We start from the raw sequence: 24,587 nt of genomic DNA on the forward strand, positions 1-24,587 counted from the left end.
TAACTTTCGAGCTCAATTTACTGTCATTGCCATCACTCTATGTAGTTAAAAGATAGCCTGAATGATACATTTTTGGTTGCTTATTTTTGTAAACTGTATATGTACTCTATATGAAAAATATGGTATCCTGTTTACCAAATGATTATCTAAGTAAATGACCATGTAGTATTGTTTCTATTTAACATAATCTTCATTCATAAAATTCAAAGGTTAACATTTAGGTAAATATTTTTAAATTACGTTGGGTTTTTGTACATAGTATAATTTTTTATTTTCGTGATAAGGTTTTCTAACGGCGATGCGACAAGAGGTGACTCGAGCGCATAAAGGCTGGGCGTTGGACATGGTGTCTTTGCATAATGATGTCACCAAATATACTTTGGAAGAAATCAAGGCACCCCCGCCGGTAAGATTTCCCGCCGATAACACTAGCTTTTGCCCTCAAAGCATTATGATACTCGATGTTCCTTTAATTTTAAATCCATTCAGATTTTAGCCAGCGAAGATATTTTTACCTACTATTCAGTTAAAATTAAGATTTGTGTAAGGAAGCTTAAGCTTTAAACTGATAGAAATCCATTCTGTACATATTCTTATTCATGTTTATATACTCGTATTCATGGGTAGGTACTGAATGAGTTTATAATATTTGTTGAAATATGGCGGCTAGCTTAAGTTGTTTAGCCTTCTTGATCTGTATCTCAGTCACTAATACAAAGTTTTGCGCTCACATTTTTCAACAAAACTTTCCCTGGTAGGTATATCGACAAAATATGAAGTTTTTCGAATTAACTTTTTTTGTCTTAATAGGAGGGTGTTTTTATTCATGGCGTTTTTCTGGATGGTGCGGGCTGGGATCGAAGAAATTTGCGACTTTGCGAGTCTATTCTGAAGGTTCTGTATACGGCGTTACCCGTTATCCATGTGTATGCTATCAACTCCACGGCTCCTAAGGACCCTAAGCTTTATCAGGTGACTAAATCTAGTTTTACAATGGTATAATATATTCAGAGGTATTTATATATGTTGTATAAAATTATGTAGAAGACGTAAGGCGGATAACAGTTAACGAATTCGTAAGTTAACACAAACGTTAAAACATCATAAAAATATATATTGAAGTTAAAATAAATTAAAGTGCGAACTTATAACTTTATAAGTTATAAGGCTACATTTCATTTTACTAAACAACAAATAATAAAGTTATATATATTTTATTTTTCAGTGCCCAGTGTACAAGAAACCTTGTCGTACAGGACTGACTTTCATCACCCCCTTGTGGCTGCCGACCATCAAGAACCCCGACCACTGGATCCTGAGAGGCGTGGCCATTTTGTGTGACATCAAATAAATCTTTACTCAGTATATCGATCAGTTTGATAAAGTGATATTTGTCTTTTGTTCGATATTTTAATAATCAGGTAAATATTTTTAATTTATAACGGGCAATGATTCAATTCATTAACTCGTCTCCCTAGTCGTAATATTGTGATAATTTCGTTATGTTTTATTTTTCTTGCTGTTATTTGTAGTATTTTTAAATGAAATAAATCGAAATTTATTTTTTAAATACTTTTATTAATTTTTTGGAGAAATCATACCAAGCGTCGAGAGGTATTCCGAGTGGATTTTCTTATATTATTATATTTACAAACATATTACAATTAAATACTGAAGCTAAGCATAACATATCGCACGGAACATGGATGGTTTCATTTTTTAAAATTTGGTTTGCACATAACTGCAATGAGTTTCAGCGCATATGCGCAATATACGTACAAAATAATTGACCGTAGCAATTTAACTGGACGGAGTATTCGCTGATTTGTTTATATTTTAATCACAATTTTATGGAAGCATTTATCATTTGTTAAAATGAAAAAAAAAATAAATGCTTTGTAATCAGTGCATGGTATGAATTAATAACTTCAAGTATTTGATTCCAGTCTATTAAGTTTAACAGTCTTATAGGATGAGTGCTATGGAAAACACGTCACAAATAATAAATGTCAGACAAAAGTTTAAACTATTTCAGTAGATACCTTGTGGAACGGCGCCAAGGGACTTAGAACACGGGAATAAGAGATTTAGAATTTCTGCAATTTTGATATAAAAGTGACCTTGAATAATGTATAGAAATTTGAAGAAGTATCTTTAAATACAATTTATTATAATATTTTTTAATCTGATAACTTTATAACTTGTTCTACATCAAGTTACGGGAGTCTTTAGACTAGATATTGTAATGTGTGATTTTTGAACTTATCTATTTTGCATATGTCTAAGATCAAGAATATACAGTATACAGATACTAGTTATACAGATATCAACGAGATCTAGCATTCCTACCGAATATAACAATTATTAATGTAACATAAAAAACGTTATTTATAGTACAACTATATTAGAGACAGTCTTAGTATAATAATATACAAAAATAACAAATATTAAGAATATTGTTATCAATTATATAACATACATGCTTACGTTGTTATACCAGCAAAATAATGTAATTTCGCAAATTATGTCTAATATTAAAGCACAATCTATTAGATATAGGTATCATGTATCTGTATGAATAACAATAACATAGTACTTTATTCAAATAGTCGTTCGTTGTTGCAACGATCATCATAAAATATACAAGCGCCTTTGGCAAAGTAGTTAGTTACAATGAATATTATTGCACTTGATGGGATCTCTTTGGAGTAGATTTTAGGGTTCAGTAGGCTTTAATCTCGTTTGACATCTCCACGGGAGTTACCGAGAGGTTCCACAGATCTGGACCTAGGTGCTCTGAAAATAAGGATAGTTTCAAGAAATTAATAATTATGTTTCTAGTACTTTTGGAAGATACAATAACACTGTACTTCAAAAGGTTTTAGTTACTATAAATGTAGTTCAAATGTAGTCATCATCAGAATGTGCTCATTCTTTGTTTACACGTAACGACATTATTGAGAGTTGGGAATATTAAAAATAATAAAATATAAATGGAATTTAAATTCCTACCTTCGTCTTGAAAGCGTCAATTCAATTTTCCCTTCTTTAACTTGTTTGAAAAGCGATATGGCCCCAGCATGGCTCAGTCCACGTGTCGGCACATTATTCACTGACAAGATCTCGTCACCTAAAATTTTAAATAAGAGTATAAGGACCTGTTTATCTTTCTGATAAAGTAAAATATTGTAATCTGACAGATAAACTAAATGCTAGATAACATATGGAGTATTAGATATTTTGTCAGTAAGTGATTAGAGAATATTACATTTGAAAAAAAAAGATATAAAATAAAAACATTTAAGAAAGTAATAAAAATCTGTACCTTCAAAAATAGTACCCTTATCCGCTGCTTGTCCATTTGGGAAAACTGTTTTAACAAATATTCCCATTTTTCCTTTTGGCGAATCGGTACCTCCTACAATGCTGAACCCTAGACTTTTATGACCCGGTCCTTTCCAAAACTCCACTCTGTTCATCAAAGTGTGCGCGTAATGATGATCACCGGGTAGATTTTCACGATGAAGTGCATTATATTCTTGCTGCCGTGATACATGTAAACCATGATTGGGTGAACATCGCTGCGATCCAACTCTATTGAAAAATCTACTTCGACTACTATTTCTTAATTGTTCTGGTATACTTTCGAAAGATCTATTTTGGTATAGTCGTGGAACGTGCTTTATGTAATGGGGTGCATTCTCTTTAATTTCATTAACAGTGTTATCATTTGAGTATTGTCCTGGAACAGGTGGCGGTCTTGAATTATGTAATGATATAGGTCTGTAATTATTTTCATTGCTATTTCTAGGTGCTGGTGACGATCGCATTGAAATTTCAATATTTGTTATATTATGCAGAGATGATGAAGCTTGGTGATAAGAATGTCTCTCTAGTAACTTTTCATCGTCGCTTTTTTGGCTCGAATTAATGGGGTCGTGATTTACTTGTATTCCCACTTCACACATGTTATGTGTTTCTATTCTTGATGGATTTACTTTGTACGTCATTTGATTGTTTTCATGCTCACTGGCAAAGAGTATATTATTTGAGTGATGATTACTAGGAAAATGGGTTTCAATAGTTATTTGATTGGAAGTCGAAGGTTTATGAACTGTTTCGGATATTATATCAGGGGGTATATTGGTTGGCTTGGGTGCTGTAGAAACCGAGTTTTGCTCACAAGTTTGGCTACTTATTATACGACTTAGAGAGATCGGCGTAATTTCATCATGTGCCATTACTAGATCAACTTGATATCTTTGGAACAAAGCGCCGTCTTCTACTGTAGCTTCAGTCGAGCAAGAGTTTACGATGTGTTGTACTTCTTTTAAAGAAGATAATCCACGAAGCACTCTGCCGTTAACATTAACTATTTCATCCCCTATTCTTAATCGTCCATCTCTGTGAGCGATTCCATCGAAGTCCAGTTTTACAACAATATATCTAACTTCAAAATTTGAACCCAAGTTGTCAAAATCAACTTTATGCTGAGCCAAATACACCCCCAGACTTTCATCTAACCTCGATTTCAGTAACCTTATCTTTCTAAACCTTTTGGTGCATGGGCCGCGACCAAATATATCAATACTGCCTGCTTGGTGTAATGCAGATTCAGTTTCTGATGTTAATATTCTTTTGTTTATATCTGGTGCAGATGAATGTTCTACAGGAAGTAACTGCGAATGTAACAATTTTATTTTTCTTGTTTGGACTCGTTCATCTAATGTTATTGTTTTGTAAATGTAAGGCGCTTTTTTATTAACAGTCTTCTTTGGTAAAGGCGGTGGTTTGCCATCGTTGTGTTTAAACATTTGTGAATTAACAGGAATATCGACCCGTTTATTAGTATCTCTGCTATCGATTTCATAGTTTACGGGTGTCCTGTTTTCTACCGGAAATAGAGCACAAGGTGTTGAACTTCTCCGAGCAGGAATTTGTATTCTGCTTACATTTATTTTCTGGTTCAAACTAAACTGTCTTGAAAAGTTGCTGTGATTATCTAAATGATTAAGACATTCTGTCCTTAATGAATTCGAAGATAAATGGTTAGAATATCCTGGTGGCGAATGATTAGTGTGTTCATCGGTTGGACGCCCATCACTGTCGTACCCAGACTCGTTGGAGCTAACATAATTACTTAGCCGATGAGCCTGAAGAACTTCTGTTTCGGGTCCATGATGTATGCTATGAGAGGAAGAGGTCAACTCTGTTTTTAAATCCCTTACCGATCCTAGAACTGAATTATATTCATACACTGGAAGACTGTTACGGTTTCGAGGGATGAGCATTGGATCATAGTCAAATGGAGCTCGTTGAGAAATCATTGAAGATCTTCGAGGCATTTCTTCATTGCGTCTCGAAGAATACATGTTGCTATCTATCTCATTGATACTCCTTAAGGAACTTCTTGCAAAATCGTAATCATTTCTTAATGCACTATTTATGAGCATATTTTCTTCGTAGAAAGATATACTGTCACTGCTTTGATATCTTTCTTCAGATCGCGAATTGGGTAAATATAATCTTTCTCTCCGTATCTTTGGTGATTTTCGGTCTATTCTTTCTGAAAAACTTTGCCTAACGCTATTCGTTCTTTGTTGTGAAGCCAAGCTATTTTCTTCTGGCAGCACAGATAATTTTGATCTAAGAAAAGCATATGGAAAATTTGGCTTTTTACTAGTGCTATTACTTTGAACATCTAGATTTGGAATGTTATCACAACTAATAGCCTTGGTTGAGGATGTTACTAGTGTCTCATCGGAAGTCAGGTTATTATTGTGTTTTGTTGGAGAATTTTTTGTTTCATTAACGGCATTTTGTAAATCTATATCATCAGATGGATCATCAGCTTTTACGTATGTTGAAAGATGTGATGTGGAGCAGCTACGGTAAAGTGAAGGTCCATTTGCAACAGGATATGATTCGTTATTTTTTTGAGTATTTAGAGATTGAGATTTGTTTGAATTTAACATTCCAGTTGAACCCATTCTGTGGAAAAAGGATTTGAAAGGACTTGGAGATCGATCTCTTGATCCACTTCTAATCGAGTCCGTGTCAGGATCTCTTCTTAAAGATGTAGAATCCGAACTGCTTCGACCCATTTTCCAGTGTTGTTTCTTCTTATAGTGTCCATTTATTACTGCAGAATTATCTTCATTGACAACCTCAGTAGCCGGGCTCGACTCTGATGCCTCCTTGGTTTCTGGCTTTTTAAGCATGTCTAGCTTTTTTCCCATGCGGCGACCCCACGTTGTAAAAACTGAAAATAAAAGAATTTATTTTTCATATCATTTTAATTCTTGACAATCAATTCGTCAATCTGGTTGTTAGTCCACTAATTGAATTTAAAATACATTGTAGTTATGGTGATGCTGGAGAAAGCATTCAAAAAAGGGGTTAAAATGATACCTTTCTTCATCTCCCGCACGTCGTCTTCCATGACCATGGCAGGAAGAGCTGTGACGATTGTGAAATCTGAGGGGTGCGGCGGGGCGACGCCGGCGGCGTCTCGTCGAGGAGACGGCGTCGCGGCGGCTAGCGGCGCGGTCACTTCCCTGCGCTTCGGCCCGCGGAAGAGGCGCATGATGACCGTTCACGCATCCATCGCGCCACGCCGCACGCGTCTGCTAATCTGAAGAAGAAATATTTGTTTTTCAGATTTGTTGTCTGCATGCAAAAATCATTATTGACCAGAATAACTTATTTGAAAATCAATTCAAAATCATGAAATTGGAATCTTTACCGGGTTATGCTCTGGCGCGATTGTGTCTTGAGTACAATTAAAACTTATAACAGGATTTAGATTTGAAAGCTTTAGAGACTTAATAACCACAGGACTCAGAGGATGTAGATACTTTTGTGGTTATGATTACACTATTATGACTAGTGCATGATTGACGTAGGTACCGTCATTATAAAAATAGCTTAGTCGCTTCTCCGGTCAAGTTGGAGTGACTCATCATAAATGGCTAGAGTGGATAGTAGTGGTTGGACGGGATCGCCGGAAATCCACGGCTTAGACGTCCCTCTAATAGCTGGATGCTAACCCAACCAGTTATGGATCCCAGGCCACAGGATTATGTCCATAGTTATAACTGTCATTATTGAAGCAACTACTACTGATATTACGCAGAGTGTATAGTACGAGTACGAGTATAAATCTGTGGCGTAAAGCATGTAAATATATGGACGAATGGGTTTTGGTAATGTTGTAGGCATTTTTTTGTAGATCTATGGTTGCAGGTGATACATTTTATTTCGGCCCAATTAAAAGCTTGGCAGTGATACTTTCCCAGTATGTTTTATAAAATGTACGACATGGAAAATAGTGTAATCTTGATTATTATGTGATATTCAATAACTGTACCTCCGAAATATCGATCATTGATAGTCGTTTGCGCAACGAAAGCTGCACATTGTGATACATATTAAAGTTTTGGTAGAAAGTAATAAATAATCGGTTATTCGTATCGTTTGTAATTTCCGACACCCGTGGAAATAATCTTTGTTTAAGAAAGAGCACGCTACCTGTGTATTATATGTTTTTATATCTGTAAGTATTATAGTAAAAATGTGATGGTGGCGTTAGCGAGCAGGAAGCGCCACCTTAAGCCGTCTTCACACTATCGTGGAAAAGTTCGCCGAACATTGACGAAATTTGCATACATTGCTGGTTACTCAATAATAATAAAAGCACTCATACAAACTATGCAATGCAATGTTTTCGGCGTCGGCACGTCGGCGTTGACCGCCCCGTGGTACAGATGCGACAGCAGGTAAACGTACGCACTTAGGAAGCTCTCAATTTAATTTATCGTGCCTCATTGCAGGAAATGTTAACGATTAAACGTAATTCTTATCGCAAATAGCAGCACTGAATTACAGGTTTAATAACGTCAATCAAAGGGAAGAAAACGATGAGACGAATCGGTTTATGTACATAATTTAAAGAGTATAATGCTTATCAATTGGATGACTGCCAAAAATTATATTATTATAGCGCGGAAATATTGTACTATGATTTACGATAATTGAAAATTGAGTTTGTTATTTGTTGCCCAACTTAAAAAGATAGCAATGCGGACATAATACCATAATGCATTTTCTGTCAGTCAAACCTAGGATTAAACAGAAAATGGCAAAAATGGTGGTGCTCAGTGGTGGTACTTTAAAAATTAAATAAAAATAAGTATACTTCTTTCAAAGTTTGCAATAGTCGTAATAATATTTTTGTTATAAAACTTTTAGTCAGCAGAATAGAAATAGTGTTGTAGTTGTGATGTGAATATCTCATCAAGTTTGAGGAAGCGGCAACTTCCGGCGGACGTTGCCACTTCACGGTTATCTATAGTCTATGGAATCATGCTAAGCACCTGCATTATTTTGCGAGCTTGTTGAATAATATTTTAATAAATTTTAAAAGAAATACTTAAATGAGAATATGATAATTTTGTTGATAACATTTTAATATTTAAATATGTACTTTTTAATTGTAATCTGGACACTCTGTAATGGTTATAAATAAAAGTAATTATATTTTTAAATGTCATCTAGACATGAAAAATCGATCTAAGCTAATCTCAAGTTTAGAAAAAAACAAAGTGAGGAGATTGCATATTGAGTCCTATATAAAGAGCAAGTTAAGAAATCAATTAAGCATTTATCGATAGATTTTAGTACACAGTTAAATTTATGTATCCATAAAGTGGGATAAGGGTATGCGGATGATGATGATCGTTACTAGATTAAAATACAAAATTCCCTTTTGTTTTGGAAGTAACTTTGTTATAGTTAGATATCATAATATCATTAGACCACTTACATTAAAATATCGTCGTACTACAGTACCGGTTTGTGAACAAAATAAAACTGGTATGTTGATAAGACTATAATAAATAGAGCTATAAACGTGGCGGATCTTCTGCGGTAATTTAAATTAATAACATTTTCAATAAAATCATTTAAGATTAGCTTTAAAGGCCATGTCTCATAATAATATACTGAGGAAGATTACATTAATCGGCACATGATCCTTGTTTATGAAGTTATTGATTTTATTAATATACTTTCATAGGTCTATTAAATTGAGTTTAATAAATAAATAAATATATTAGATTCAAATTCAATTCAAATCAAAATGAATAAATGTATTCAGAAATTAGACCTTCACATGCACTTTTTCTCGTCAATTTTTATATTTATAGTTATTTCTCACAAGCTGCAAACTACTGGCATTTCGGAACGAACACTGCTGAGAAGAAATGCCGAAAGAAACTCATTTGAACAGTGTTGGTCCCTGTCATGCCAGATCGGCTTACCATTATTGTTTCTTACAATGTATTTTTCTAATAATATATAAAAGTACATCATGTACATAGTCAAAAGGTATATCAAAACAGGTTATGATTGTGATTCGAGTGCTGATTATAATATATATCGTGCTGATTATAATAATAGTGCTGATTATAATAATGTGAAACACAATTAACTTACATAAAAATATATGAGAAACAAGATGACCAGTTCCCTCTGGCAGCACCCGTTCACGAGTTGACGCATGGGACAGCCATTGCGTAGCTCAACCATAATACAGGGAACCTCACGACCCGGCCCACGACGCCACTACCAGATTGACCATTTGAGTGAGCGTGACACACTCGATTCCCATGATTTAATAATTACAAATCTTATTCGTCGAATTAGAAGTATAATTCAGACACTTGAAGATCAAAAATCACATACATGTTTTACAAATAAAATTTAAATGTCACAATATATTAATTATTATAATAAAATAAAAATTATGAATAAAATAATAAAAAACAGTAAAATAAAAATTAGGAGATCATGTGTGGAGTGGCAAAGTTGTCGGGAGGATCCATGCGTTTTTATCAGTCAAATAGGCGTTAATTGTGTAATACACTTTATCCATTACATTTTTCTTAATATAAGTTTTACATTTTTTCATTGGCAGATTAATAGCCTCTGCAGGGAGTTATTGAATAATTTTACACGTTGACCCACGAAAGACAGCCGAACCTTTTTAAGCCTGAATCTGTTCATACAAAGTTTGTGCTTATTTCGAGTGTTTACACTATTTACTTCATTTAATTTTTTATATAAATGTAAATTTGATTTCACAATAATAAGCACATCAAAGATATATTGAGATACAACAGTGAGGATGTTAATTGACTTGAAGAGTTCTTGAAAAGAATCTCGAGGTTTTAATCCATAAATAAAGCTCTTTTCTGTAATACAAAATTTTTTCCTATCTCAGCTGCATTACCCCAAACCAATAGTCCGTAGGAAATAATGCTATGAAAGTAGAAGAAATACACAACTCTATCTGCTGTATCTAGCTGTATCTATGTTCGTACACTGTCTGATCCTTCTCACTGTAAAAGCTGCCGTACTAAGTTTTTTTGGCTGTGATTTCAATATGTTTATCCCACTTTAATTTGTCGTCCACAGTGATGCCCAGGAATTTAGTACTATGTATCCATTCTAGAGCTTTACCATTTACTGTTAATGGTTATACCTTTTTGTGCGAGTTATTTAAGAGAGAGAATTTATTACATTTTGTCTTCTGTGTATTTAGAGCTAGGTTGTTGGTTGTAAACCAGTTAAGCACTACCGACATGCTATAACTTATAAAGTTATAGTTGTCACTTTTTCTATCGACTTTAAATAATAAGGATGTATCGTCCGCAAATAGAACTACTTCGCATAAATGTTGGGCAAGGCATGGGAGGTCGTTTATATAAACCAAAAATAAAAAAGGACCGATAATGGAGCCTTGAGATACGCCTATGTGAACAGGTGCACTATCGGAAGTTGTTTTGTTAATTTCTACTCTGTGTATTGTGTATTATCTAAGTAAGACGAAAGAACACTAAGAGCCGCGCCAGTGACACTATATTAGGACACTTGTGTTGGATGGAGGATGGATGGATATTAACTCAACGATACTATATTTTATAACAAATACATATATAGTTAAACATCTAAGACCCGGGCCAATCAGAAAAAGATAATTTTCCATCATGATCCCACCGGGGATCGAACCCGGGACCTCTCGGAGTTTAGAGGCAAGCACTTTACTACTGCGTCACCAAGGTCGTCATAATAATTCGATTAAATAAGTCATAATAGACTTGCAATAATTTAAATAACAGTAAATATTGTAATACAAATAAATAATTTAAAATAAATAAAAGTGACGAGTCCTGAATAGGACCACTCTATATCCTCCCGTGGATGTCGAACAAAGCGACAGGGACACATAACCTAAACAGCTGATAGCATTAAAACAGTCAAAGAGGGTAGACGGTGGTAGAATCATAGCCAAATCTTCAAAATGTAATGGTTATTAATTTTACGCGATCCCTGTTCTCAGCTCTAAATGTAACCAGGAACAAGCGAAGATGAGAGAGAGAGAGAGAGAGAGAGAGAGAGAGAGAGATTTAAAATAAAATAAATTCATTTTTTGGTTTCGTAACAGTTAATGTGAAATAGAGGAGTATTTTACAAATGCTTTATGCCGCAATGCTCATCATTAGATGGACGATTAGAAGGTAATTCAAGGCAGTTGGTGCATCCAAGTCTTTCTGACTAATGCGACAAATGTTGCCTCAGCGGAATGGCTGGAATATGCCTAGATTACCAACCACTTAAGATTCCTAGCGGGCACGGATGCCAGGGAGCCATTCTTGTACCTGATTTGTTTACGTTGGCAATTAACTTTTTCCCATTGGCGCCACTGTGGAGACACGTAGATAACTGACAGGACTTGACACCGTAATTATTACGAGCTTTAAACGGCTTCTGGATATTTACTTATATTTTTTAATTTCATTTATTGAAACGGAAATTACTTAATAATACTTTCGATTTAGTACTATTTTAATGTTCCGTTGCAATGAAAATAAATAAATATAACATCATAACAATATAAACATTAACACAATGTTATACAGCTTAATTGAGGCATTGATTGTTTTCTGTGTGTAGTTTATTTATTTACATAATTAATTTACTAAAAACTTCATTACCTTAATGTTACTTAGGTAGCCGTCTTAAAAATATTTTTACAAAGATGACGACATGTAATTAATCTGAATGGATATCCAGTATTTGCCTAAATACCGTTTAATTAATTAGGTGATATGCGACATAATTTTATTAGATATTTTCATTTTTAGACGGTTCTTAAAATAAACAAAATAAAAAATAAACTTGAATATTGTGCGGTCTTGACAACTTAATTAAAATTCACAGTTAGCCAATTGCGAAGCATGACATGCGTAATTGTTCTTGAAAAGGGCCTTTGTGAAGTTATGGTCATTGCGTACTCACTAAAATATTTATGATTGCAAAACGATGTAAGAATTCGATAAATATTTAGCCATCTACATTATAGACTTCAGACACAGTCAGATGCCTCAAAGAATTGATGTATCGCAATTTAGGATAAAATGTAGTCTCTTTCCTTTTAGTTACAACTACTACTAGGTACTGTGTGTATGTAATGCTTTAATCTCAAAAAGGTGTGATTTTTGCTCATCGTCTTTAAAATTGGCACCATCTTTTGTTTGATTCGCCACAATCTTAATTTTACATCGTGTGGCATAAATAACACAAGTCAATTGTTCTACGTTCTTCAACAAATAACAGATATATAATTAAATATCTGCAGCAAAAGAAAGTTTTATATCGCTCATAATTTAAATAGATCTGATGTCCTGGGCAATTAAGTGTATCCTTGGTGCTGTGAGGCGATGACTGCTTGACGGCCATTGACATCGAGAGCAGGTGTCTGCACCGCGGACTAATGGCGGTCTCACGCCAATGTGCCTTCTACGAATCTAGCGATTCTTACATTCTCGACTAGTATCTAAATTTTTAGTTTTGTATAATACATTTTTATGGGTAAAGAATATGATATACGTTAAGTATTGATTGATATGGGGAGATAGTAGTCTTGCCTCAAACATTTATGCCTTTTTCATATTTAGTGGAAATATAATTAAAGAGAAACCCTGCAATTGCAAAAAGACTGCTGTTTTATCCTAAAGTCCTATAAGTTCGCATTCAAGTCCGTATTTCTGTATCTTATGAAGTAACATGACGCGTAGTGTGCTTATACCATGCGTATACGCAGTAATGTACTTGTAAACAGAGTTAAATGCAGCTCGTGACTCACCTCATACCAGTGCACATGGAGGCGGTAGTACAGTATGGTCGGCCTGAATTATTTCGTTTCCCTTATACCTATTCAATTTACGTACTTTTGGGGTAAAAAACGCTCTGGCCACGTAAGTTACTGACCTTGTGATAAATAATTACGCTGCACTTGACCTATGATATTACAATCCAGTTACGGATTGTAATCGTGTATCATTTCTGATCTTGACCACAGGTTACCTAATAGCTTTGACATCGGCGTAATCACCGTTTTGGGGAACGATGAAACGAAACACACGAGAAAATAAATGCTTAAAATGCGCATTGGATAATGTTCCCTGACATCAAATTAAATAGGAATCAATTTTAATTAAGAATTTTATGTGGAATAAAATAATATCTCTCCGCTCCTCCGCTCTGGTGGAAACCGGGCTTAACAAAGTTTTGCATCAAAATGCTTGTGGTGTCAAGGGATCGGAAACATAAAAATACCATCACGTAGATATTGTTTTATCGCTATCTACCGTAGGACAATAGCCCAAATAGGGCCGCGTTCCTACTATCTAATGGACCGGCAAAGTTGAGGTCATTGCATGACAGGCAAATTGTCAGTACTGGGTCTCAAGCCCAAAATAGATTCGCGATGCGAAAACCGCGAGACGCAAGACACAGGTTGTATGGACGTAGAATAATGTAGTTATCCGAGTGAAATCGCGAATTGCGATCTATCTGGGGCTTGAAAATGTTTTTTAAACTTCTAAAATGCATAGTACTTTGTAATTTTAGTTTATGTTAGAAATGTAAGTAAGTGTATTTGCAGCGGTCACGGTTCCTATTCAAGGCACCACTATAATGTTAGCTGTGCATTAAAAACGCGGGAAGGTAAACTAAAAACAGACACAAACAAACGGATATATTCCAGATTGCCTCGCAGACATTCACCAGCACGTCTACCTATACAAATAATTTTTTGTATCACATTGTGGGGTATTTTAAACACAGTATTGTACAATAATGGATCGAAACGTTGAAAGTCACTAATGTCGGAAGCGTTTTAAAAACGCTAATGTCAGATGCTTTTTAACTCTCATGCGAACGAGACCTTACTAACGCTGTACAGTGTAGTTGACTGTACAACTTGGCTATTACTGAACGTGATGAAAGTTATTTCTTGACTGTACTCTTTATCGAGTATTAGTAGGGGCCCAAGACGTGATTCTTGTATTTGCTCGATCGCGTCATGTTAACATAAGTAGTAATATCTTTCACCCTTATTGAATCCTTCCGTAATATAGTATAAGCTCGCCAGTATATTAAAAAATAGTATAAAAATCGCCAGAATAATGCAATCTGACGGTTTTGTAACTATTCGTAATCCAATACTTTCTTTATTTCCTTTAAAAAAATCCAGACCGCACTGCACCGATTTCTGCAAGTTTACACCCATCAATAAAACTCTATACAGAACACATTTTCTTTCTTTCTTTCATCTAATGTTTAAAATCCAATAAGACGATCAGCGACAACAACTACGGTAAAATATGTTGATTTTAAGCGTTCAACATTTTTTATGTATGTGTGTCCCTAGAACGACGTTCGATGTACAACCCAAGTAAACTTACAGAGCTCCCTTACTATATGGTAGGGATCTAATAAGGCCAATCTCAAGAGGGGTATATTTTGCTGCGCGCGACAGGTAGTTTGGGGCGCCATCGAGACGTTAATAACGTCTGTTTTGGGGTAAAAAAAGCAGTACTTGTTCCGTGTGTGACGGGCATTATGGGCATTTGGTATAGCAATGCTGCATTTTTTCTGTCTTGATTGGCCTTGAAAAAAAAAAAGCTTGTAAATTCTCTTTTTTCGTGGAAAATACATATAGTTTTTCCTAATCTTCAATGCATGTCTATACCTATATGTTGTAATGGTTGTAATATGTTGGATGTGTGTCGGGAGTCTTCGACCACAACTACTACTATTATTATACACGGAACTTTGCACAAAAACCAAAAGATGTGATTGGGTACCATATCATGCTATCCCACTGGTTATTCGGGTAAAGATCGTTAGTAGGCATTAAGTTTCATTCAAAGAGTTATTGCATTAGAAATAATATTAATCAATATAAATGAAAAACTTCTTTAATGGAACAAAATAACTGTTCTACTTATCCAAGTTTCACTATATTGTATTTCGTTCAATAATATGTTTTCAGCAATATTACTACAAAACCCTAACCAAGAAATTCAATGTGAGGATATGACACGTCTTCAAACCAATAAAACAATTGAAGAAGCATCCTTACAATGTAAAAGAGAGGTTGGCTTGCTAGTTATTTAATTAAATCGAAAATCGAAGAAATTAATAGAATAGAGCAGATTAAGTGGATGATTTTTGATTGATGATATTGTTGTGGTTTGTTAAAAAATAATAATATATATAATGAAAATGTTGATAAATTTTCAATTTATACTTTTTAGAAGATTTGGAAAATAGTGAAATTTCTGGTTGATGGTTCCGCGGACAGTTACCTATAAACATTTTGGTACATTTTGCTACATTTTCCTATCAATCACATGTTTTTACAAAGTTCGTTTCAAATCATTTGTGCGACTGTTATTTACAGGAAATATTCATACATAAACCGTATAACCAGTAATTTTATGACTCAGCTATTCAAGTAGATTAGTGAAAAATATTTCTTAGTTAGGGATACTATTATTTTAGCAATATTCTTAGAAGTGTATACAGTTTGTAAATAATTAGTGGTTGTCCGTTAATCTGCGGAGCAGAGACTTCATGTAGGGTGACCATAGGACACGAAAAATAATTTGCAGCAGAAAAAATAATTATAAAGTTACTCGCTGTGAAGTGCGGTGTTAAAGTTAGATTATGCTATATAGCAGAAATGCATGTCAGACAGAAGAATCAGTACTGATAGATCTAGATCACCTTGTTGAAGGCACCCAACCGACTACGGTATTGAATTTCATAGATCCCTTTATGAGAAGAAATAAACAAGCTTATTAACTACAAGTGATCTTTATTACAAAATAGTACATTGTTATCTGCCCATCGAAATTACGATCAAAATCATGTAACGCAACACAAGATGGCTGATTTTTATTGTTTGGTGGAGGACACACCATACTGTCTCTATTTACTTTACCTCTTTGGGAGAAATCACTTGTCAATATTTTCATACGAGTATAGTTCCTTGATTTATGGTGTATTACCATTTATGTGTATTATATCCATTATTTATGGTGTTAATATTTTTAACCAGTTTGGATAAAAATCGATATGTTAATATAATCTTTGAATTTAGCTTTTATGATAATGGTATAGGATAGTAACAATACACGCGTGTTTTGATATATGCATAAACAGAATCCTTATAGCTGCGTAATAAAAGCCATAAAATACTGTATGTCACAAAGTGATTAAGTTAAAAGGCTAGTTATTATGTAACATGGGTAATTTGTCGCTTGTACAGTTAGAGAGATAATTTACACACACGTGGGCGGGCGGGAGGCGCACGCGCATCGCCCGTGGGCGGACGCCGTCATTCACAAGAAATGCTCCTCACGCACCCACACAACCCAGTGCCGGTTTACGATCCACAACAAAACACACCTCAATAAAACTTAACACCATCACAAAGACTCCATTTAGAAAGTAAACAATGAGAACAATACGACAACAATTTGTAAACGACCATCTCTTTCAAAAGAAGGGTTATTTTTTGTCGCTGCGAAATTGTTTTTCCTATTACCGGAATAAGGCAATGATGTTTCTCTATTGTTACTTATGATTTCAGTTTTATGTAAGAGATAAGTGAGGGTCGATGACCCTAATGAGAGATGCCTTTGGAGGTGTAGAAATAGCCGCCGAGATGCTACACCCCACGTAAGGCGGAGTAAATCAAACACGTCAGGCCTAGCGACATTAATAGCCAGCAATAAAACAAACTATACTATTTCCTGTCTCCAAATTGTAACCGGCAGTTTCATAGCCAAAGATATTTACGATTACTTTTTAGCATAAAACTAATAATTTTGTGGTAGAGTGAAAATATTCTCGTTTGATCTCCGTAAGTTGCGACTGCTTGGCTGGTCCAATCTCAGAACACCTGCCTCATATAACTACACGGTTAATTTAATACAAAATTTCTATAACATCACATGCCATTCTGTAAAATGTATTAGAAATAACCACGCCATGTTGCTTTTCCTTTCTTAGGAAGCATGTATCCGGAACTTGCTCTTCAGATTGGTTTTATATGTGTCCGAAGAGATGAGAATTTGCCAATTAGTGCAATCTCAAGAATATTGGTCATGGTCCGCGAACACGACATCTTAATCATAAAAATCTTCAAAAGGCGTTACATATGAGTCATCATAATGATCAATGCTAGTATTTTATGCCGATTTGTGAATAAATCTGTGTAAGATAGATCAATAACCTAATAAGAACCTAAAGTTTAGAGTTGGTTATCAATTTAATCATTTTGGATTGGCGCCACAATGGTTGGATTCAATTCTAATTGAATTATTCATCGTATTTTTTACAGCTCGACAATATTACTTGTTAACACGAAGAACACAAGCAATATTTGGTTACATAGTTAAAGTAATTAGGCGCATCAAAATTATGCATGTGCCTCTATGAACTGAAATTACAATGTAATCGGCAGGACGCGAGCAACAAATTGTATTACCTAAAAAGTGTTGCGTGTTGCCTTGTAATAACTAGTTACTAGTTAAATTGAGTGAAAGCTGTTACTCAATCCACGTAACAAGCACTGAAAAAACCGCAGATGGCAGTTCAATCTTTATTTCATTAGTAAAAATTAAAATTTCAATTAATAGTTATCTCGTGTGTGGAACCTGTTTGCTTCCGGAGTTACGCAGAACCAGTTGGGTGCCTAATTTAAAAAAATATATATTTTTAAGATACTTCAACGGTTCTTCCACGGTCTCTCATTATGTAATTATTCGAAGAGGTGTAATTAGATGGGCGATGCGTAAGTGAATATTATATTAACTAAAGTCTGCACTTATTGTAGTAGTAAAGTTTTTATAATAATCGTCGATTTTATAGCTGTTTTTGTAATTCAAAACCATTATCTGGTTTTGTATGTAAACCAAACTTAAGGTAACCAACATTAAATGTCACTGAAATGTACTAAATATAGCATTTTCTACCAGTCAACCATTCTTTATGTTTTTTATTTTATGAGATAAAAATATTTTTAATAATAATAACTTTCTGTCAAAAACCATATCGTGCTAGTTACAAATCTTACAAGCTAGTGTAAAAAAATATTTGTCTCTTAAAGGAAAAAAATAAAAAATAGCTTATTATATAGCTATTCCAGCTCTTCAACGAGAACATATCAAAAATCAGCTCAATCCAATTCGCCAAAATATTGAAGTGGAAGAAGAAAGCCAAATAAATGAATTGAGATGGATTAATAAGACTCTTAAGCATACAGTCCAATAGTTAGTAAAAGCCAACAACATTTAATAAAATCAGTTGTACTCTAATTATCATTTATCGAGTGCAATGAGATTGAATTTTGAAACAAACAGATGTTAATTACAGCGTGTGTAGATGATTTAACCAGATTAATGCACGGGACGGTCTGGTGGCATCCAGGTCGCATATGCGCGGGCGCAAACAACAGCCGCTCTCAATGAGCTTCTTCTGTCTCATCCATCTCGTATAAAAACATATTCTCATCTTATCTCGGCTTAGACCGATGGTTAAGTATAACGTGGTGTTTTAATGTCGTTCAAAAAAATATACGCGCTGCGCGTTTATACTTCCCCAGGTTTTATCGTGCCATAAATTATTTTGTACCAATGTTCAAATTTTGAAATATACAAATTTATATAGTTTTAATTGCTGATAATATGTAGGAGATGGCTCATTGGAATTTGCATAGGGTCAATGATGGCTTTTTTATAATAAAAAATATATATTCTCCAAGTTTAAGTGGTTTGAATTTATGTAATTGCGCTACTGGAGTTTGTAGTTAACCTTGAATTTAGCGGTTAGCAGTTAATAGCAAAATTACTGTGCGTACGGCTTAAAGACAACGCTATTTTTATTTTTTTTATATTTTCATACCAAGGAATATTTTTATATTTACAAACAATTTCTATCATGGCTACAAGAATAATCAAATATCGAGTTCAGCTGTATGGACCTGTATATCGGGGCAATAAAGATGAGTTTTCATTGAATTTGGGTAGGTATTTGAGCTGTTCACTATACTCATGTAAAAAGTTCTTCGTCTTATCTATGTAGCTCTCTAAGCTCTCAGAATGATAAAAATAAAAAGACAAAGATTATTTATTTGCAAAAGTTTACATTTTTTTTACAATGTGGTGTTAAAAGAAAAACTTAATCCTACATGTAGCACCGTCCACGGGTATACAAATTGAAATGGAGAGCATGCTATCCCACAAAACAAAATCAAATAAATAAAAGTAATTACATTAACTAAATTTTTATCTTAATCTATCATTAAAAAAATCGTTCAAATTATAATAACATTTATCAAGGACCTGAGGTGGAGGTAGACATTCATTAGGCCTATATAGCAAACCACACCTCAAATAATAAAATAAATAAGTTGAAGATGTTACCAGAAATAGTAAACCATTTTAAGTATTTTACGTATTTTAAAGAATTAAAGTGAATTTAGTAAGTTGATGAATTTTGTACTGTGTATTTGATACCATTACCATTTTAGTTATAGTATTAACAAAATATGGAGATATGACGTGCTCCCATGACTGAATTCCAAAATTATTCGCAGAATAATTGAAGTTTTAAAAATTCATCATGGCTTTTTCTTCACTATATATTTTCAGTTTCTTTAAGAAGCTAGCCTAATATTTTGTAAGAAACCTTCATATTATTTTCATAACCATTAATTTAAATTACATGATGACGGCTGTAATACCGTTCGTTTCATAATACGATAAAGAACAGCTGCTTAAACCATTTCTCTCGAACTCTTTCAAATCCGAGTTTGAATGTAAAAATACACTACGCTAGCATACTGCGACTTGAATCAGTAAAATTTTATCTACAAAGAACTAGAGGGAAGTTTTAACGAAATCGAAGATATTTTTCTCATTTCATAATCTCGTGAATAAATCGTAAACCCATCATCCCACACGTAAATATTATAAATTGGAAGGTTTTGATGTTAGTGAGGAAATTTGTTTCTTATTTATTTATTGCACCGATTTTGATAACTATACGGGTAATTTTAGAATAGATGCAATTCGAAGATTTTTCAGATAAAAAGTACCCTATGGCCATAAGAGCGAAGTCTATAGTTTATAAATATTTTTTTTACTAAAAAATCTGTCACGTTTTTAACTGGGATCACACGTCAAAACGATTTAATAATATGGGGGATGTTTGTTGACCCAGATACCCGTGGGTTGTTTATTTACTTGGGCTCGATTTATATATAGAACCGTTATTAAGAAAGTTATAAATGCGTTGTTGTTACAGGGGTCGGGAGTTAGGATGAAAATAGAGCTGTTGTTGTTTTGGTAGGTATCTGCTGGCTTTCTGCATAAATATTATATTCATACCGATTAAATGCATAAATGTTAGTTGATCCGGTGGCGTTCCAATTATTGCAGGGGTCACTTAACGATCTTTGCAGTTTGAAATTTTCAAAATTTGCTCTAGATTTAACAAACAAAATCTTTTGACTAATCTTTGTTTATTTCTGTGGAATTACACTATTTATTTACCACTAAATGAGTAATTTTTATACGAAATATTTCAAACGATTGTGAAGGTTTTTTTTTCATTTATTACCAAATTTATGTAATACAGTAATATGTTTCATTTAATATTGTACATACATACTTCCGTTTCCTCGTTAGATTGTTTGGTTAAGCTAATTTGGGACGCGATGCTGTGTTTACTTATAATATTAATTCATATTTTTATGTAATTTATAAATTTAACTATATAAACATATCTAAATATTACTTAAGTTTAATACAACGCAATGACTTCATTCAACTTACGTCTTAACTGCGATGGTGATATTTCTAGTGTTCCAAATAGGCGTAAGTAACAAAAAAAAATCACATGTCATTCACAACACTAGCACTGGAGTCACAAAGTCACGACGCGAGTTCGTTATCAGACTGCGTAGAGACGTGCGGATCGATTGGTCTGCGGGAATGTTTTGATAAGAGTGGTGAAGCTCGTGTCGTGCGGTGAGCGGAGCGAAGGCCACGGAGAGCGCGGCGCGACTGAGCCCGCACCGCTATGGGCGAGACTCTGGCTACTGAGGCTCTTTGGAGCCGAGCGCCGGAATTCTCAAATGATAAGCCGAAATATCGCGTCTTGCGACAAGTGCACCCATTCATTCCGTCTCCTCCCGAAATAGCACAGTGTTTTGGGAATGAGAATACAGAAATAGGTGCTACGAAAGAATTGTACTCTTTGCGTTTGGGTTAAGAGCTGGAAAAATTCTTGCAGAATTTCTTTTTGGAATTGAGGAAATTACGGCGAATTTTTGAGGAATTCTAAATCAAATTATGTATAATGATTCGAACACCTAAAATGGACGCATCATCTTACGTATTCACGCATATATGAAAATTATTGCATGAAGCCCCAAATTGCATGATCACGTCTTTATTGCTGTGGGTTATTAAGAAGCGCTAACTCAAGAAGCTAGGCAATTTCCCTGCTTCAATCAAGTTCGAGCCAATTCTCGCGCACTGATAAGCACACCGCGTTGTCTATGGAAAGTAATTAATAGCTTTTGCCGTTATTATTTACGTCTTCCTTTATTTAACTGGCGTCCTATCCTAATCGCATAAATATTAAAACAAATATATTTATGCGCATTACTAAATGCTAGGGGACTAGCGTGACTCGAATAATGCTGAGTTGCGTTCGTAGCCTCTTACATTACAAATAACAAGTTGGTGTTTTATAGATTTATTATTATACAATTTATTCTCTCTCTTTCTCTCTCATCTGAGCGATTTTCCGGTTTCTTCTTCAGCCTCAAAGCGTTGGAGCCTAGGGTTTACTTTCCCACTATTTATTTTCCACACTGCACAGGCTTCAACATTCTTAATTATTGTCAGACTATTGTCACGTATGTACGGATAGTGTAAAAAAAAATTAATAATAAAATATAATAAATCAATTACAACCTAATTAATAATACCTAACAGTGATCCGTTCAACAAGTGAATCATTAATTAAGTCCGCGAATAGGCAATCATTTTGTTTTCATTAGTATTAGTAATGGTGTGAGTGAATATTAAGAAGCATTTACCTTCGGCGCCCACGCGGCCTTGCAATATTTTGCCATTTCAATTTACCTTTCATTGTTTATTTAATAATTTTAAAAGTTGTGTATAATTTAACGCTGTTAGTTATTTTTGCAAGCACTATTTAGCATATTAACCAAATGAATGACAGATGAATAATCATATTTTACAGTAAAACTTGATGCATATCATATAAATCAACAATCATGGCCGCCTAGCGACCACCGCGCAGATATCGTATAGGTACCTAAGGTTCGTGTTACAATATTTTTGAAGCGCATGGGGATAGGTATATAGGAGAAAAGGAATGAATGAATGAAACATATAAACTATATGTTGTTTACAGATCTTTTTACTCTTTCTAAAAAATTTAAATGGGGATACCTATTTACCGAAATATCATAGTAATATAAGTGTAAAAAAATACAAGGGAAGACATGCTTTCTACATCAAACTGATACATGATAAAAACTTAAGTTATCTATGTATGGGAAGTAATCTTATCTTTGTAGGGCAAACTTATAATCGTAATGCCCACTTGAATTAGACGAAAACGTGTTAATTCAATCGATTCTTTAACGGCCACGGTCAGGGCTCTCGATTAGCTTTGATCACGTTCGTGTCATAAACTAAAGAGGTTAACAGATACCACACCAGTTGCAATTAGCGCTCAAACAACACATGGGTACATAAATATTCGTCAGTCATTCTATAAACCGTGACATTAATTTTATGACGGCATTGAATACAATATATTAGAATTAAATAATTCAGTTTAATATTCTTGCAATAAACAGTTATCATTGGAATTACAATTATTTTGCCGAATAAATTAAGCATAGACGGAACTGTCCTAGAAGCATTTGCACTTTTAAAGAAATTCCACTTGCTGTGGGCAGTAATTGCTTAAGTCTGTAGGTACATATAATTTTAACACCTTCTACTTTACTGATTTAAAACTTTACGTCCAATGAAATATCGATTTTAATTATCGTATTATGCCAACTGCCTGCAGGCTTGTACACTGAGGATTACATACGAACTACACACAAGGAAAAAATCTTCTAAAGTTTTAATGTTTTATGTTGATGAAGTCAGTGGCATCACGTGTGTCGACATCCGATTCCCACTGCACTGATAAGATAACGATGTTTGGGCTTGGATTGTAGATTCTAAGCAAGTAATCCGCTAATTCACTTTTTACGCTACTCAGTTGAATGTGAGGTTTTGTTGCCAACAGCCTTTGTGTATGCGAAGCGTGTAGATTTCCTTCTATTGTACTCGACAAGTTCGAAAACAAAGTTACAGTTCTTTTTGCTAAGGCGGAAAGCGTTTATTAGTTGAAATATAAGGTTAAATGAAAAGAAGATTTTTTTTTAGAATTGATTAGCTTGCATCTTATGTTCGTTAAAAGAAATATTGTATTTCATTATAATTAAATACAGAAAAAGCCTAATGAATTAAAATAAAATAAAGTGCAATATTTATCTAACGGTGATCTGCAAATTTATACCACGCTATATGATTTTAGCTTCATGATAGTTGCGAAATTACTTACTTTTTGGCTAATTAATTGGAGTACACAACAAAACATGGCAGGTGTAACGGTTGTGGGCAAATTAAACCACCTGTGTATGACCATGTCGGATAAGTAGGAATGTGTATATTAGTAAATATATGCGAAGAAACTAGGACGGCGTAACAAACGCATTTCAATTCAACGATAGTCGTTCAAAGTAAATTATGTACCGTCAACATTACACACATCCAAATTCATAGAGACGCTATTACCGCCGTGTTGAAGTCTATGGAGGATAAGTACCTACATTTGTTCCTTTTGATACCAATGGGACAGTTTGAGAGCATATTGTTCCTCACCCGACTGAATTTAATGGACACTAGGTTATATAGGTATAAAACTAGAACTTTTAAAGGTATAGAACACTTTTACAAGCGATGCCAATAATATTGTTCAAATGTACCTACCATTTTTTACTCAATCTTGTTCAGTATTTACAACCATTGAACAGGATTATATGAAAAATAATATACATAATGAAATAT

General features: G+C 34.2%; 2 protein-coding genes across 2 annotated transcripts in view; one reads left to right on the top strand and one right to left on the bottom strand.

The window, feature by feature from the left end:
• The window catches only part of LOC128676672 (dynein axonemal heavy chain 8), a 31,682-nt gene extending 30,185 nt beyond the window's left edge, over window positions 1-1,497 (top strand). Inside the window, exons 87-89 of the mRNA XM_053756945.2 lie at window positions 285-406; window positions 811-972; window positions 1,226-1,497. Coding sequence (XP_053612920.1) covers window positions 285-406; window positions 811-972; window positions 1,226-1,351 — 410 coding nt within the window. The 3' untranslated portion in view covers window positions 1,352-1,497. The remainder of the gene's footprint in view (window positions 1-284; window positions 407-810; window positions 973-1,225) is intronic.
• A 743-nt stretch (window positions 1,498-2,240) lies between these two features.
• LOC128676681 (uncharacterized) lies at window positions 2,241-21,510 on the bottom strand. Its single transcript, XM_053756956.1, has 5 exons — window positions 21,255-21,510; window positions 6,412-6,634; window positions 3,326-6,262; window positions 3,013-3,130; window positions 2,241-2,796 (listed from the first exon to the last, which is right to left on the bottom strand). The coding sequence occupies exons 2-5, from the start codon at window positions 6,584-6,586 to the stop codon at window positions 2,733-2,735; spliced, it is 3,294 nt and encodes a 1,097-aa protein (XP_053612931.1). The 5' UTR covers window positions 6,587-6,634; window positions 21,255-21,510; the 3' UTR covers window positions 2,241-2,732.
• Window positions 21,511-24,587: the final 3,077 nt, after the last annotated feature.

This window comes from Plodia interpunctella, chromosome 2, assembly GCF_027563975.2.
Source record: "Plodia interpunctella isolate USDA-ARS_2022_Savannah chromosome 2, ilPloInte3.2, whole genome shotgun sequence".
In the NCBI taxonomy this organism is placed as follows: Eukaryota; Metazoa; Arthropoda; class Insecta; order Lepidoptera; family Pyralidae; genus Plodia; species Plodia interpunctella.

Coding starts and splice junctions, on each gene's coding strand:
- LOC128676681 (XM_053756956.1), bottom strand. CDS start 6,586: ATGCGCCTCTTCCGCGGGCCGAAGCGCAGGGAAGTGACCGCGCCGCTA. Junction 6,263..6,411: donor CGTGCGGGAGATGAAGAAAG/GTATCATTTTAA, acceptor TTTTATTTTCAG/TTTTTACAACGTGGGGTCGC. Junction 3,131..3,325: donor TAAGGGTACTATTTTTGAAG/GTACAGATTTTT, acceptor TTAAAATTTTAG/GTGACGAGATCTTGTCAGTG.